The sequence below is a fragment of the Passer montanus genome, unplaced genomic scaffold, assembly GCF_014805655.1.
Source record: "Passer montanus isolate IOZ18808 unplaced genomic scaffold, ASM1480565v1 scaffold1, whole genome shotgun sequence".
Classification (NCBI taxonomy): Eukaryota; Metazoa; Chordata; class Aves; order Passeriformes; family Passeridae; genus Passer; species Passer montanus.
Window position 1 is genome coordinate 6,420,820 of NW_024356504.1, and position 16,435 is coordinate 6,437,254.

At 40.8% G+C, this 16,435-nt stretch overlaps 1 protein-coding gene across 1 annotated transcript in view; it reads right to left on the reverse strand.

The window, feature by feature from the left end:
• Positions 1 to 15,297, reverse strand: part of AGPS (alkylglycerone phosphate synthase) — a 58,862-nt gene extending 43,565 nt beyond the window's left edge. Inside the window, exons 1-2 of the mRNA XM_039701914.1 lie at positions 15,249 to 15,297; positions 14,976 to 15,075 (exon numbers count right to left, since the gene is read on the reverse strand). Of these exons, the coding sequence (XP_039557848.1) occupies positions 14,976 to 15,075; positions 15,249 to 15,282 (134 nt within the window). The 5' untranslated portion in view covers positions 15,283 to 15,297. The remainder of the gene's footprint in view (positions 1 to 14,975; positions 15,076 to 15,248) is intronic.
• Positions 15,298 to 16,435: the final 1,138 nt, after the last annotated feature.

Here is a 16,435-nt window from a genome sequence, read left to right on the forward strand (position 1 = left end):
CACACACATGGCTACTTCCAGGCAGTAAATGAAACAGCACAAAGAGATCAGTCCATTGAGAAGTATTTTCTGAAAGCTTGCAAAACCAGGAATTCTCCTTTGCTGTCTTAAAGAAATAACTTAATGAAGGAATCAACTGTCTGCCATTTTTCTGCACAAGTAAATTCAGTTCCTGGACACCTTTTTTACCCGTCCCATAGAGAGCCTTTTAGCAGGCTTTGCAGCAAATACATCACAGCTCAGGAAAACTTTCTGGCCTATACCATGAACCCCAACGGAGTTGCACAAAATAGCCCAGTTTTGGATATATCAACACCACAGAAGCATTAGGCTTGTCCATCACATTCAACCTGCACATGATTTTTTATACTCCACATTATTTATTTTCTACAAAGAGGTACAATAACACTTTAGGAAAGTCTAGTTGACTGCAGTCTACTACACTACTGATCTCCTTACTTTGCTTCAGGTCAAAGTACCTTCTAGTCCAAGTAATTACTTTAATCTATTGCATTATCAGATTATTCTAATTCTATTCAGTTTAAATAAACACATCAAATTTAAATAAACACCTATATACATATTCATTTTCTTGTATACAGCAGTTCAGATCTCAGTAGATATCAAGCAGCTGATCTACAAGTCTTGCAGTTTTTGCTGTAAATTGCTACTTGCTTTCATATAACAATCTATATAGAACTTCACATATTAAACACTTCACACTTTCATCTAGGTCCTTTTTCTAATAAAATTTAGCTAATTAATATATCCAGTTTGGCTTACTTGGTATCAAATGATCTAACAATAAATATTGTGTTACTTAAATTCTTATAGATTTCCTACATTTCATCTTCCTGACATGCAACTACTTGGAGCTATGTGTTAGACAGGAATTGCTGTAACATATGAAGTCACTTTTATCATCAGGTTAGGACACTTTTTTTCATGTTAATGTTTCCATGAGAGAATCTTCTTTATCTGTTCTTCAAGTATTAACTTTGACTAACAATTAATTGCTTTGATGCAATCAAAGAACCTCCTGTGAACTGCCACACCTTCCTCAATGCAACAGGTTCTTACTCTTCTGATTTCTTAAGACTGGTGAAGTGGCACCAGCCCTTTCCTTCTTCATCACCTTAAATTCAGAAATCAGCTACACCAGGATACAGCTTAGCACCACGTGTTACTTAAACATCATTCTCTAAAGGATGAAGTCTTTATTATAAAGATCCCTCTGAGTATTGGGGGTAAGATACAAAGCCTCTCCTAGTACCAATTCTTTAGGAGTTAATACATGCTGCCGCATTACAACATCATAATCATTAGCATCAAGAATGGCAAGTGTCTATATGAAGAAGGTACAGCAACATTAACTCATTGCCCTGAGCAACCTGCCTGTGAACTCGACACACAGCAGTCAGCTCGCTACACACTCATCCCTTAGTTTACCCTGTGCAACAGTATGCCCATAATAATTAAAAGGTATTCACAAGCTTCTCTTTATCCCCTAGAAAGCAGCTTCTCCACAGAGATAGGATAATCAGGAGATCCTGTCCAGCTTTCTGTTAGTCCAGGATAGAATAAAGGTTAAGCCTACAAGCTACTGAGTCAACATTTAGTTACACTTAATCAATTACCCCTTTTAACAGAGACCAAATGGTTGCAAGTTTGATTTGAGTAAGTTATACTATGTAAGTTTTGATGAGATTAGCATCAGTGCATACTCCATCTTTAAGGGACTCTTGAGCACACCCAGCAATTACTCTGGTACAACTCTGTCCTAGGAAGTTGTAGCACCTGGCTGCTGTTCAACGGTACAAGCTGAACACTTCATGTGTACACCGTTATTCTGAAGATTAAGTAGGTTTTTAAATCAAGTCTCACCAGCAAACTGAGCTTACCAGTCAACAAAAGTCAACAGCAGAACATAAAAGGACAGGAAAATTAATTTCAAGGAAGAGTTATCTTCCAGCTCAATTGTTTTACCAATGTTTTCAGCATGCCTATAATCCTCTTCTGGCTTCAACACACATTGTGTAACTATGATTCCAGCTTTCACTGCAACACTCAATTAAAATATTGCATTTAAGCCAGGAATGCCACTGAGAAATACCATCTCTGTACTCTTACAGTGCCTAAGATTTCCTTCAAGAGGATACTCAGACAAATACACAGTTACTTGTCTTTTGAGGAACTTTCCCATCTCAATAACTAAAACTTGAAAAAGTAGAAAGTGTATTACAATCCTTAAACACATCAGTGTGCAAACACATTGCTCAGTCTTCCAAGGTATTTTTATTTGGAAACAGGAAGAATTAGATGAGACCCACAGACTTTCAGCCAATACCATGTACTCTCCATCCTCTCCTTGCTGGTGAGAAATAATGTCTGGATGAGACCTTTGCACACTTTCGTGGTTGAACCATCAACAAGAAAGCCATGTTTCCAGAGGCCACTGTCTACTGACTGTTAAAAAAACAGCCAGGAAAAAAATAATTCTGTCATCACAGACCTAAAGTACTACTAAAGGGTTTTTTTTATCAAAGAAAGCCATTTACTTGCAGAAGAAATGCAACATGAAAGTGCACTTGAATCTGCTAAAATAGTGTCTATAGCTTTGCTACTATTTCAAATGCTACAGGAAACATGCAACAGGTGTAAAGAACAAAAATTTTGTTTAAGGTACTTTTGGCTACAGCTTTGCCAGGAAAAATTAAAGTAACAGTTCAAAAGAGGCAGTAGAGCTGAATCAGCATCCAACAGACAACAAGAAAGAACATCCAGCTTTGAATTGCCTGAATATTACCAAAAAGAGGCATGCAATGTCTCTAGGTCAATTATTTTTACTAGATTTTTTCCAGCAACCTTCTTGGCCTCACAAATAAAAATCAACTGCAGATTAGCTGGGATTCACTAGAACAAGACTCAGGCATTCATCAGTTGCCCCCTCCAAATCAGTGTAGGCAACAGAACTTTCTCCTCCATCACTCCAAAACCTGGGTATTATCCTCAAACATGAGCTCAACCAAGATCCTCATATCCTAGCTATACTGTAGTCTCAGAATTTTCACATGCAGCATCTCAGGTGTATTTCAACCATATCTCAGATGTTCAGACAGAAACTTAAGACAGAGACAAAGCTCCCTTTAAGTTTTTCTTGTTTCTACACATACAAATAGGCTGAGCTCTAAGTACAGCAAGAAAGTTGTACCTCTGGTGAAGAACAAGCTAATCTTTCCAGCAAACTTCCAGAACAAGCTAAATTTTCCCTTATACCCCCACAGCAATTTTTTATTCTGAGTCCAGATCAAGTTATCTAGAGTAAAAATCCATTATGATCTTATAGCAGGTCCTAATACAGGAGAGCAGTGTCAATAACTTGTAGAAGTACAAATGTTAAGCTCTCCAAGCCTGTGTTTCCACAGAGAAAGAAGCTATATTCCAGGTCACAGGCATCTTCACAAAACTTTGTTTCTCCCACTCTTTACAGGTGCAATATCTGGCTGCAGAAATTGTACATCAATCCATTTAAAATAAATCCCTGAAAAATAGCTAAGCTGGTATTTTTCCGGAAACAGTGATTTCTTCCTGGATTCAAACCAAACAGAAACTCAATATGGAAGGCAACAACTGCAGAACACCCCTTTTGTCCCAGTGAGCAGCACAAGCATCAAACTCCCCTCAATGAGAACTAAACACTCTCAAAGCTGTTCACATCTGACTGCACATGCATGACAGCCCAGTCCTCCCAAAGCAGGCAAGCTCAGCTTGGGACCACAGGCCACAATTTGCCTGTTAGGAGAATCCAGGCTGTTCCTTGCTCTTTTTGAAAAGGTTGAGAGCAAAGCATGGGCTGAATGGATTTTCCTCAAACAAGGAACAGCTCTTCTATTCACTGCTTGCCCAGTCTGCTTCTGGACTACCCCCATGCACTAACACACTAGTTCCTGTCCACAGCTCAAGAGAGAACAGGAGGTTTTCTACAACCTAAGCCTTAAAACGCTCTTATAAGATAGCAAGTCAACATACATATAGAAAATCCATATGCGAGAAAGGGGAAGCAGTAAAAGAAAGTCACATAACTAATACAAGTCCACCCCAACAGAAAGGGGGCCTCATAACAATAAGTTACATGGAACCATAATGGTATTATAATCATAGCATTTCTTTTTAATCCAGCAGAAAAACTACTCCAAGAGTCAGGGAAATAACTTTGAACTAGACCATTTGATTGTCTTCCCTTGGTGTCACGCGACTTGACTCCTCACTGCTACACACAGCAAGAACCAGAAAAAGTATTTCATAGCTCTAAAAATTATTCATTTCTAAGAAACTTTTGTTAGAACCTAATGCATGAGCACACTCTCCCAGTATTCACATCAGCTGAAGGTTTCTGTGAACAGGGGAGGACCAAGAGAGCAGACACAGACCTTGCTCTTCACACTTGCGGCATCCCTCATTAGAGCAGCCTCAAAGTATTTTACAAGAACAAAACTCCTCCATCACATCTACAGATGTGAATCAGATGAGCACGAACGACTTCCCATTTTAACACCATCCCACTTACTACAGAAACAGGCAAGAGGCTGAAGACCACGTTCTTTCGGTTTCCTCCAGTCCGCGCAGCGGAGAACGGCTGCAGCCACTGACATCACCCGCGCCCGGCACCTGCCTCGCCCTGCTCGGGCCGCTCCTTCCCGCCCGCCGGACCCCGCTCCTCCCGCAGAGCCCACGCGGGGCCTCCCGGGCCCCGCCGGCCCGCGCCCGTGCCCGGCCGGGAGGAGAGCGCTGCCACAGCCCGGCCCCGGCCCGCACCACGGCCCCGCTCCCCGGCACCGCCGGCACGGCACGGCACGGCACGGCACGGCACGGCCTGCCCGAGCCGCCTGCCCCGGCAGCGCTGGGCTTGGTGGGCAAACCGGAGAGAGAGAGAGAGAGAGAAAAAGCGTTTCTGCCCGTGTTCCCGCCTCCGGTGCTGTAATTATAGCCCCTCTGGGTCGCTGAACAAACGTGAGAGAACACAAAGGTGTCCTTTAGAGATGAGGATTGCCTAAGTTAATGATGAAATGCTAATTAATGACAATAGCATAGGCGGGTTACTTAAGAAATAGGTCGGTGATGTGGCAGATAATCCTACAGGTGTTGCAGATTTTATCATGGCTGTTGATAGGGCCACAAGGCTCTGGTGAGTGCCGGGCTGCCGGGCCAGGTGCCTCTCTCTGCCCGTGCAACCCGGCTGTCCCGGAGGGGAGGATCCAGGCCCGGCGAGCTGCTCGCCCACCCAGCCCGCACCACGAAATGAATGCTGGCCGGCTGCCTGGGAATGCATCCCTTCTGTATTGGGATACCCATCACTGGGCCAATCCTTGCAAAAACTGACAGTCCTCACCGTGTTTGGGACCTGTGGGAACATCTGGGATTCACTTTGTAGCATCACTTTGAAGACGGAGAGGAATTGGGATTTAAGGGAGATACAGATTTGATGCCAAATCCAGGTGCTTTCGGCTATGAATTTACCTTGACTCACCAGAGTGCTTTGAATTTCTACTCAGGAAAGGATGTGAAAACTGGAAACATTTTAAAGTAGAATAGATGAGAAGAGGATTTTTTCCATCAGGGAATGAAAAAAAGCTTAACAAACCGAGTCCCTTACAAAAGACTAAGGAAGATAGGTTATCAGTCTTCAAATATGTAAAAGACTGCTATGGAGTGAAAGGAAGCAATCAATCTGCCCTTCATATCCCAGCTAGGTTGGTGAGAAGTAATGAGCTCAAACTGCAAGATATAAGTCCAGTATTAGCATTAGACTACTTTCTAATGGCAGTGAAAATGAAAAACTGTTGTAGTCTGCCTAAGTGGAGAACAAAGTCACCTTCATTAGACAGCGTTAAGAACAGACAACATACATCTATCAGCCATACCATTATAAGCAGTTCTGCTCAGGGCAAGGTGATGGGCTAGATGACCTGCTCAGATTAATGCCAACTTTTCCTCTGTGACATGAAGTATCTCACACTGTTGAAGCCTACTCAGTTGTCACACAGGACCTACTTTCATGATCAGCTTTTGCCACTGACTGGCACCAACTTTGCCAGTTGCTTTGGAAGTCCTGAAGTGGATTGCTGGGATCTAGGTGATGACTGATACTTTCGTAATGACATTTTGTCTGTCAGTGTTGATTTATTTGTTCATTCCTTCCTCAGATGTTTGTTACCTATGTGAAATAAAATCCCATGAAAACTGATAAAGCTCTTACCCTCTTTCAAGACTTTTTTAGGGACCTGTTTCTCCCATGATACTTCAACGTTGCACCTTTCCATTAACTAAGCAATTTGCAGGAAGTTCTCCAAGGAGCAGGCTGTACTGCACAAGCAGTGAGACTTGGGCTCAGTTCTTACCTCACATGCAATATTGGTGCTTCTTTTAGTCATAGCTCCCCATATATAAACCAGGGATAACACTATCTCCCTAGAGAGACTGGTCTGAAGATACACTATGGACTGTGTGACAGCATAGGACCAACCCCAGTAATGCCTACTGATGAGAAGCAGTTCATAAAAGCCACCCAGGTGTTATTACTGTTTATTTTGCTTTTATTCTCACCATTGTTAATTGATTTTATGCCCTTTGTGTACTTTGTCTAGAAAATAGCCTGCAGTTTTCCTGGGGCAGTGATTGCACTAGTTGCAATGGGATCTCAGCCTTAAGTTAGGTGTCTGGTATTAGTGCAACATAAACAGCTGTTGTACCACTTCCATAGTTTGGTTATGGAGTTAAATTGCCCCCCTGTGAATAATTTGTATACAAGTTTCTGGATTAACTCGTGCATATCCACATTTAGCTGTGTGCTGCTGCAGAGGCAGTCTGTAGGGAACAAACACGGGTCCCAATGGAATTTCCATTCACATTGTTTACTGAAGTTCTGGCTATAGCTGGGGGGACTTTCAGTCACAGTTACCTAAACCTTTCCACATTGCTGAATGCTGCCAAATGGATGCTAAATCCCCTGTAGTAGGCTTCAGATTTTCCTAGAATGTTTCCTTGAATCCCAGTCACTTGTAAGGAACAGTAATGAGCCCATTGGTCATTTATTTGATCCTAGTTGTACAGCTTCACAGTAAAAAATTGACCTCAACTAGAATCTGATAAGTAATATTTAGCATCACTTCACAACTTATTTCTCAAAAAAGTTTCAAATTCGTTTTAAAGTATGTGTGTGAATGAAGATTTAACTGGGGATGCTAGAGACATAGTGATATAATTTGGAAACTATTGAGAGCCTTGTCTTTTGCAAAGCAGAGGAATAGCTAAGTCACACCTTGTTTTTGTGCAACAGGGATCTTTTCTTACAATTAGAATGCTAAGGTCCTACCAGAGCTCTGCATGCAATCTCTGCTTCCCTTGAAGGATGGCAATCTTCATAAAAAGCAGCAGTAACTTAATGTGCTATCAGATTGTGAGGTCACTGTTTCTCATTTGCTGAAGTGAACCACTGGCATGTTTTCCAAAACTATATCTAATTTAACCATATAACTAATTCTGATAAGTAGTAGTGCTGAGAAGAAAACTTAGGGAACAGGATTTTGAAAGTAATATGTTGTGACACTGAAGAAAACTTATATCAGTAAAAATACCAGCAGATCTACAGTGCGGTAGTTGGAAATATTCTAATTGTTGTTGAGCCAAAGCAGCAGCCTTTGCCATTCCATGAGCTGTCCTGCCTGCAAAACCAAGTGCATCTGTAAGCAAAAGTGAGATGCCAGCTCAATGTGATACCTCATGTCAACAAAGGCCTGCGTTTCCAGAATTCTACACATTGGCATTTTCAGGAAACATAGTTTTAAAGCAGTTTACAGTGTAATACAAAATAAAGTTGCCAAAGTACTGTAAACTTCCAGAGAGGTCCTCATAACAAGGTGTCTCAGAGTTCCATTACACAGTGGTCCCATGGGATACCACGGAGGGAGCATGCTCTCAGGACAAACACTACACTCCTAAGCAACCTGCACACAGGCTGTGCAAAGGAAAGACTCTTCTGATAAATCTTCTTGCCTTGAGTGGAGTCCTGCAACAGGTTGTAGAGAATCACCTAATATAGCATGAGAGCACCTGAGATGTAGGTATTCGATGCAGAAAATTAATTGATGGGAAGTAGCAACTATAGATACATCTGGGAGAGAGGGTACAGTGTTCAACCTAAACAGTAGTAAGAATTTTGAAACATTTCAAAGAAGTTTTATTGAAATAAAGAAAGTTCCCAGTCCTGGCAGGAAGTGCACTGCTATAGTACATGTCTGTGCTATTCCTTAACTGACTAAATAGCAGAAAAAGTTGTGGGATTCTTTTTGTTTATTTTTCATTTTAAAGTGACACACCTTTAAGCTACAATTCTTAATTCACCTCACTGCTTCTGAAAACAACAGAAGAACATTATCATAATACTAAGCTTTGAGAAAATAGACATAAAGAATCTTTTGCTTTCTAGATAAATGAAAAAGTAGAAATTAATTTTTTCAAGACTCTTTATTTCATGGTGCTGCTTGAAAGGTTTAAACAGAAGGAAACACCTATTGAACAAGGCGTGTTCCAGGTGTTCTTGCTTTCTCCAGTTCAACCACTATTAAGATGTGATTGACATGAATGTATTAGAACACCTTTTTGTTCTGTACCCCTGTACAAAAAGACACCACCTACAGAAGAGGTGGGGTTTTGGCTGCCCTAGGTTTAGGATGGGTGTGGGACATCCACAGCTGAATCATGGACTCAGAAGAAGCTGTTGAGGCAATAAAAGGGGGAAAAGGCATAAGCCCTTGAGATAACCTCTGGATTAGTCATTTTTTCACCAGAGGGGGAAAAAAAAACAAAACAAGCCTACACACATTCATGAACATGTCATTCAACACCCAGTAATTCATGCTCTGGGAGGAGTTTGTTGATATGGAATGGGCCAAGAAGTTTCCCTAAAGTAGCCAGTTTCTCTAAGATCTACTTAGGCATTGTGTCACTTTTACAACGTCAGCAGAGTCCCTGGGCAAAGGCAGTGCATTCATCCCTCAGTCCATCCATGCACTACCAGCTTCCAGCACTATGAGCTCAGCTTGTCGGCCTCGGTGCCACAGAAGAAGAAGGGCCCTGGTCTCAGAGCTCAGAGCTACGAAGCAGCCTGAAGGACCTCTAGCCATTGGCAAGGATCAGCCTGGATTTGAAAGGTTACACAAGGAAAGAAGTGATAATAAGGAAAAAATTATAACAGAGAGCATGGGCCATGAATGACCTCTAATTTAGGGATCTCTGACCAGAAGCTGTCCTTTTTTTTAAATAGAGAAAATGTTAGTGCACAGTATGTTCACTCTTTAAACATACAGGAAATGCATTGTGGTCAACTCTCTGCTATTAAAGACAGAAAGTGTAAAAGGACCTCAACTATTTCAGCTTTCAGTCAACAAGGTGATCTGAAATCTTAGAAATGCTAGAAGTAAATATTTATCCGAACAAGAGATGTTCACTGAGAATAAAGTACTAAGTTCTTGTCCATGGTATATTTAAAAGTATATATAGGCTCCTCAGTGAAACTGCTGTAACTCCACTAAGCCTTCCAAAGCAGAGTTATTAGTGATATACTTTTACTATTGCTGTACTTAGTAACTCCAGACCTGAATTTTCTGTATACAAGTTTTGCATGGAAGAAATATACTTTCTAAATTGTTAGCTATATGCACAGATAAGTTTGTGCATCCTTCTGTTCAAAGCTGATAAAGCTGTTTGTCTCTGCAAACTCTGAAAAATCTCTGTTTTTTCTGATTACTTCTGGTAGTCAAACCAGTTGTTCTTTGTCGCTGGTAGCAATAGTGGCAGGTGTTTATCAATGTACATACTTTGCAGGTGCACAGTGAACTCATTTCACCTTCTTCATTCTACTGGAATGACAGTCCTGCTGCCTCCAGAAAACTAAGGGAAGAGAGACAAGCTTCAGAGAAAACTGCATAGAGATGTATAGCCCTGCCAGTTTCAGCTCTTCCACAGTGTATGTCAAAAGCTTGTCAAGAGAAAAACCATTCATATTTACTTTTTGAGACAATTCTGTAAAACCAAACATAGTTACCACACATCCTCTCATGGCTTGGTTGGTGAAATTAAGCATAATTTGATATTTACAGGCAGTTAGCTTTCAAAGTGCATATCCCAAAGGAGCTCAAGTGCACACTCTTTTTTACTGCCCCAAGACTTTCTCCACTTCCTCCTTTTTAAGAGAGCTGTCAGTTTAAATGAAATGTAACTGCCCAGCATGACAAGGGAGCTTCTGTAGAAACTATTTGCCTCTACACTTTCCTGCCTGTTGCAAGTCCTGCACACCTGCATTTTGTCTTGGTGACATTATCTCATTACTATTCTCAGTTCTCCACACTGGAAAATAGATTATATGACAGCACTTTGCTGAAATATCCAGTCTCAGAATATCCAATTTCTCAGAATTTAGAGGAGAAAGAAGAAATTGCATAATAATGACATTTGCTTAATTCTGTATTTTCCTTGTTCACGTCCCTAGACATATTGGTTCTAATAACTATTGTTACTCCTAAGGGTATATAACATATAAACTGTATTGTGAAAGAGACTGTTGCTTGTGTTTTAATTAGAAGCTCAATCCTTTTATATACTTTTGAGAAGATTATAAGTCTGACAAAAGCTCTACAATTTCTGGGTGAGAACAGCATCTCAGGAGCAGACTTAATACAAGGGTATGAAGAGGGCTGATTGTGCTTGAATGCAGTTTAAGTCAGTTGAGTTTTTACTTGCTTAATTAAAATAAGAAAAAGGTGTTAATAAAAAGCCTAGTGTATTTGTACTGTTCTTGACTGAATCTTTTACAGAGTTCTTTACAGCTGAACAGGGACATTTATCAGATGACTTGGCAGAAATGTTTGACATATTTCAGTTAAAACTCTAACACTTAACTGTTGTAGCTGACTCACAAAAGCCCTTTCCTGGATCAGATAGCCAGGCAACTTAAGAAACAAATCAGCTATTGCAAATTCTTGGAGTTTAAAGAGAAGGAACATTTTCTTCTAGTGATTATTCCATTTTAAGACAATCCCTAAGTGTGCTCTGGGGAATACCAAGATATGCAACATCAGACACACAATTGAGCAACGTAATTGTGTAAACACCATGTTTGGGACAGGCAGAGTGTTTGAATAGACTGCGCAAAAACTGTTCCCAAAAGAAAGCTGACAAATAATTAAGTGACTCTTTAAAATGAATAAAATACACCTTAGGTGTTTGATTCTACTTCTAGGGTTCCCTTCACATTGTGCCATTGGTTTGCTCACTTTTCATGTGATACAGTGTCTTTTCCCTTGCTTAAAACAAGAGGTTTTCATGATCTTGAGGGAACTAAATGTCAAAACAGAATAAACTATCTACACCTTACATTAAGCCTGTCTCAATAATTCTTATATCATATCATATTACTTGATAGTTATCTCCCACACCATAGTAAAATTATCCTGTAAAGGTAGCTACTAATGGAAAGTCAAGATTATATAACTAAAAAGAGGGCATTTTATTAAATATCTGAATTTCCAGATGCTTTGTGAAAATGGAAGGCAGTTCACAACTACTCTGAGGCATCTGTATTTGTTCTGATATATGCAGGCACCCATATCCTTTTTATAAATCAGATGCACAGTCTTTTAACACACAGCTAAGAGTGGAGACTATCACTGTCATTTAAGGTCTGATGGGGAAATGGGTTAGGCTGACACCTGATGTTCTGCAGATTTGCAGTTTATGCACCAAAGTACTTTAAGAGATGTTTATGCAAATAGCCACTTTCTCCTGTCCCCTGAACTTGTATCTTTTTTCAGCCTTGAGTGCTATTCAGTTCCTTCTTAGTCTGTTCCCCCAAAGTTTCCTGTGATTCCTTCTAATTTGGCTCAAATTCCCCCTGGACTGCCTAACAGATGTGCTCTCCCTGTATGTACTGAAGAAATGTAGGGGACTAATACAATTCATTTTGAGAGACATGCCTCAGAATGAAGACATTCAGGAATACATGCAAAGATAATGAGAACAGATTAGATGAGAGTCAGGCAGTGTGGACAAGCACACATGGTGGTATTAGGTATTCAATGGTCCCTGCATATGCTGTGCCATGAGAGAATTGAGCACCCTAAGCAATTACATGGCAAGATAATGGAGGCAAACTGAACATTTAGAAATGGCTTTTTTTGAACTTGCCACAGAAAGCTTTGGCAGGAGACTGCCAATGCCATGAACATGGGATATTCTCTTTCCTTGTACCATGTTTCTTTTGTACCTCTCCTGTCGCTCAAGGAACGGAGAAATGGGAAGGAGGAATTGCAGTCAGCAAAAGAGGAACCAGAGTGACAGCTCACAGTGTGTGAACACGGAACTTAAACACAAGCTAGTGAGCACCATCCACCATGTGGTGTTGCACTGGTGGCCAACCACAGCAGAAGAGTAGAGATTTAATGGTTTACAGGCAGCTAAGTTATCATTATGCCAGTACTAGACCATATGCATTTTGTTCAGGGCAGAAGCACACAGCTTCCATAACTTACTCTCCTTTTCCTTGGAACTGGATCTAAGTTCAGTTCTGCCCCTTCTGAGCTCAAAGAAACAAAAGGAGGAGACAGACTGAATTCTGAATAATGAGAACAGGTAGTAAATCAAGGAAGTTTGAACAAATGTAGCTAATTCTGTCAGTATGTGAAACAAAACAAATGTTGATTCAACTCTAGTTTAGGCTGGGGCAGTCCAAGGCAGCTGAACAGAATATTTGAATGAGTAAAAGTAGCATTTCTGCTCAGATGCAAATCTGTTGCTGTTTTTAAAATACAGTTTTAACATCAGAATGCTGATGAAAAGGGTTGATTTTCAGGATTTTTCAAATTACAGCACAGTATATTAGGAGAAATGAGTGGCAATTTATCTGAATATGCAAGGCCATAAACTGGAGCAGTTCAGCAGCTGCTCCACAGGCAGCTAAACTGTCTTTGTGATGAGAGAGAGAGACACTCTCACAGAGAAAAGTGGACACTCATGGGTAGGAACCACTAAAAAGCATCATTACTGATAAGTAAGCAAGCACTGCTAAAGCAGACAGAAGAGTGAGAGTCACTAGCAGGCAGCCTGGCCGTCTGTCTCCCTTTCCTTTTGGAAATATTGGTTATTTGTTGATTTTAATTTTGAAAATGTTGTTTCTTTCCTGATGATGATGTGATTTGAACTCACCTGCATATTTGATTTGCGCCTTGTAGAAATTGAGTATGTAAAATTAATGACTGGCTTATCCTGTGGAATTTGCAGCAGCAGGACACCTTAAATGCTGCTGCTGCTGCTGCCTTGCCAGACCTGAGGACTCCAGTCTCGGGCACTGTCAAGCCAATGCTGTTCTCCAGTGCTTTGTTTCAATAGAGAAATGTGGCACATACAAGGGACAACAAAGGCAGCTCCTTTTTTGAAGAACACAAAATAGATTAAGCTGGTCTCAGCTGAAAAGGATGCCATCAATTTAGACAGCAGCCTGCTCTTTCAGCTGAAAACACGGGAAATGGAGCAGCACAAATGGGTGAACTGCTTGATTCTCCAAAATATTTGTGAGATAATTAATCTCTGCTGCTTGCTTTGTTTGATAGGGGACCAGCTTACTGCTCCATTACATGCAGTGATGTCTCTGAAGAAGGTAGGCATTTTCAAATGAGAGAAAAACAGAATTTATTTTCTCTTTAACACAACATTCTTTGTGTGTTGAGAAGTGAAAAAACAAGCTGTCCTTGTGTTCATGGCTCCTCAGCGCTGCAGGACTGGAAGTTTAGGGGCAAAGGAACAGTTGTAAAACAGAGAGTGGGGGCAAAGAAGGCAGTGCCAGACTTTGAGGGACTTTATATACTGTAAATATACCTAATGACTAGGCATAAAAAGAGGTACTAAGTGATTCCTCATGCCCTTGTTAGCTGAAAGCAGCTTGGTGAGAAACCTCAGGGCAATCATTCCCAAGCTTGCTGGAACATCAGGACTCTGGAAAAATAGTGTTGGCTCCCATGCTGGAGCACTCCCTCCTGGCCTATGGATGCACTAGTTTTAAGAGGATAATTAAGGAAAATAGTACAACTTTGTGACTGAAGGAACAATAAAACCATGATAATAAATTCAGCAGAGGGAGAGTTAGAATACTGAGACATTTATCAGGACAATTATCTTGCTGTGACACTGGTAGCACTTGCTTGGACATCTTGGTACAAAGCAATTGCTCGTGGGCCAAGAACATTAAACTGCCTTACTCCAGTTAAAATAGCAAGTTTCAGCTGGAATGGAGAGCGTGACTCCTGATACAGAGGACAGCAAGACAGTAAAATGACTGCTCTTGAGCCCCTAATTTGAGTTTTTCTTGTTTTTGAATTTTTCCTTAAATGGCTAGAAATAATTTCTGTCTTATGCCTCCAGTAAGATGTTTAAATTCCTCATTTAGTGCTCAGTACATCATTCAAATTCTCCAACTCTCAGAGCAGAAAGCACTGCTTTTGAATCTTCAGGGCCTTTTACGGGATGCTTTTTTGCAATTATTTTGTAATCAACTGAATTGTGTATTTATATATCAGCAAAGTATCTTCTAAACACTTTTGTTATAGTATCCAAATATATTTTACTGCAGCTTCTAAGCAGTTTCTAAAAGCCATTAAAAATTAAAAAGGAAAAATTATATGCCTTGGATTTATTTTCCAGGTGATACTGTGTATCCCAGAATTGCCAAGCGTTCCTGACTTCTGTAGCTCTTACTTGACTTGTATGGCATTGTTGGCTGTGTTAAAACAGGCAAACTTGATCCTTATGCCTTGTCAATCTTACTTGAGATTTGAGTCAGTTATGTTTTGACTGGGTTTAAAAGAAAATATTTCCAAGTTTGGGGTTTTTTTTCCCCTGTCAACCCTTGATTTCTCACTCTGTCTTACCTTGTACGTTGCTTCCAGGACTCTTCAGAATGTACCAAGTGTTGGAATGAGACTCCAGAGCCAGCTGCACAAGCATCCCTCAGATTTCTGGAGTGCTGACCTGTAATGAGCTGATTTTAATCAGTGCCTTTGTGGCAAGTTTTGTCCTCAAACCCCTGCAGGAGGTCCTGGAGTCCCCAGCTACCACAGGCATCCCCATCTCACATTGTGAAACACAGAGGCTGAAGCTGGACCTGAGACCTGATGACATATTTTCATTTTCATTTGACCTACCACATCTGGGGACAGCAATTATCTTAGACAGCATCTCTGTGTGAAGGCCATTTGAGATTCCATGATACTGAGCTCTGATCTAAGGAGATCTGGAAAGTTGAGCAGGGTGGATTAATAAAACATTTTCTGATCTGTCACAGCCTAAATGTGTCATTGGCAAAGGACTGGGATGTGCTGTTTGTGACCTTTGCTTCCAAATCCACCAAAGCCCAGCCTTCCTTTCACCCGGCAGATGGCCAACTGCTTTTGCTAACATAAAATTAACCTAGGCAGAGGCTTCCTCACTAATGTTTATAGCCCTGCAGATGGACACGTTAAAGGAAAGGCAGATTTGTTAAAACATAAAACAAAAACCTATGAAACTTTAAATTCAAGACCTGTTATTTTGTGCTTGGTGGCAGAGCTCCTTTTTCTCCAGACAAGTATGCTCGAGTAATAAAGCACACGCATGGCCTCTGGGAACTGCAGCGTGTGCTCTAGGGATGTGGGGTAGTTTACTTCTACCAGGAGAGCCAAGACTGCAATAACAGACATGGTAGGCTTTGTGCCCCTGGAAAAGCTTAGATATATTAAGCTTAATTACAGGATAAAATGTAAATAAATGCTTTGAAGTTTTGTTCAGTTCAGCTCTATCTGCCCTTCCCTGATGCTGCTCTTTCTCTGAGTGTTCTTTGATCTTTAAAAGACACTGTTAGTTTAGCTGGACCCAGCTGCACACAGTGGTTGCAATTTTGCCTAATGCTTGTGACTTTGGGTGGTCAGAGGGTACTCTTAGATGGGAATGTGAAAGTTTAAAATTGAACTAGTATTTTCTCTGAAGTTCACATTTAGGATTCTGCCAGCAGCTCAGACATGGTTCTGCAGCATGTAGTAATTCATCCAGAGGGGATAGGTTCAATTCACATACTTAGAATTATCCCTAATATTTTGTCTCCTGCCATCCACTTCTGCTGGTAGGTAGTTACCAAGATGCGCCAGCTGATGGACAGGCATCTTTTAGCATCAGAGAAAGTCTCACAGTGACAAAATGAACCAGCTAATGGAAAGCAAACTAGAAATGGAAACAACAAACTTTCATCCATTGCTAGGACACTGTGCAGTCTAACACAGTATTGCAACTGTTGGCAGACACTCAAAAGCTGGAGCATGGCATGCTTGAGAGGCTTGGACTGACCAGTCACAGGCTG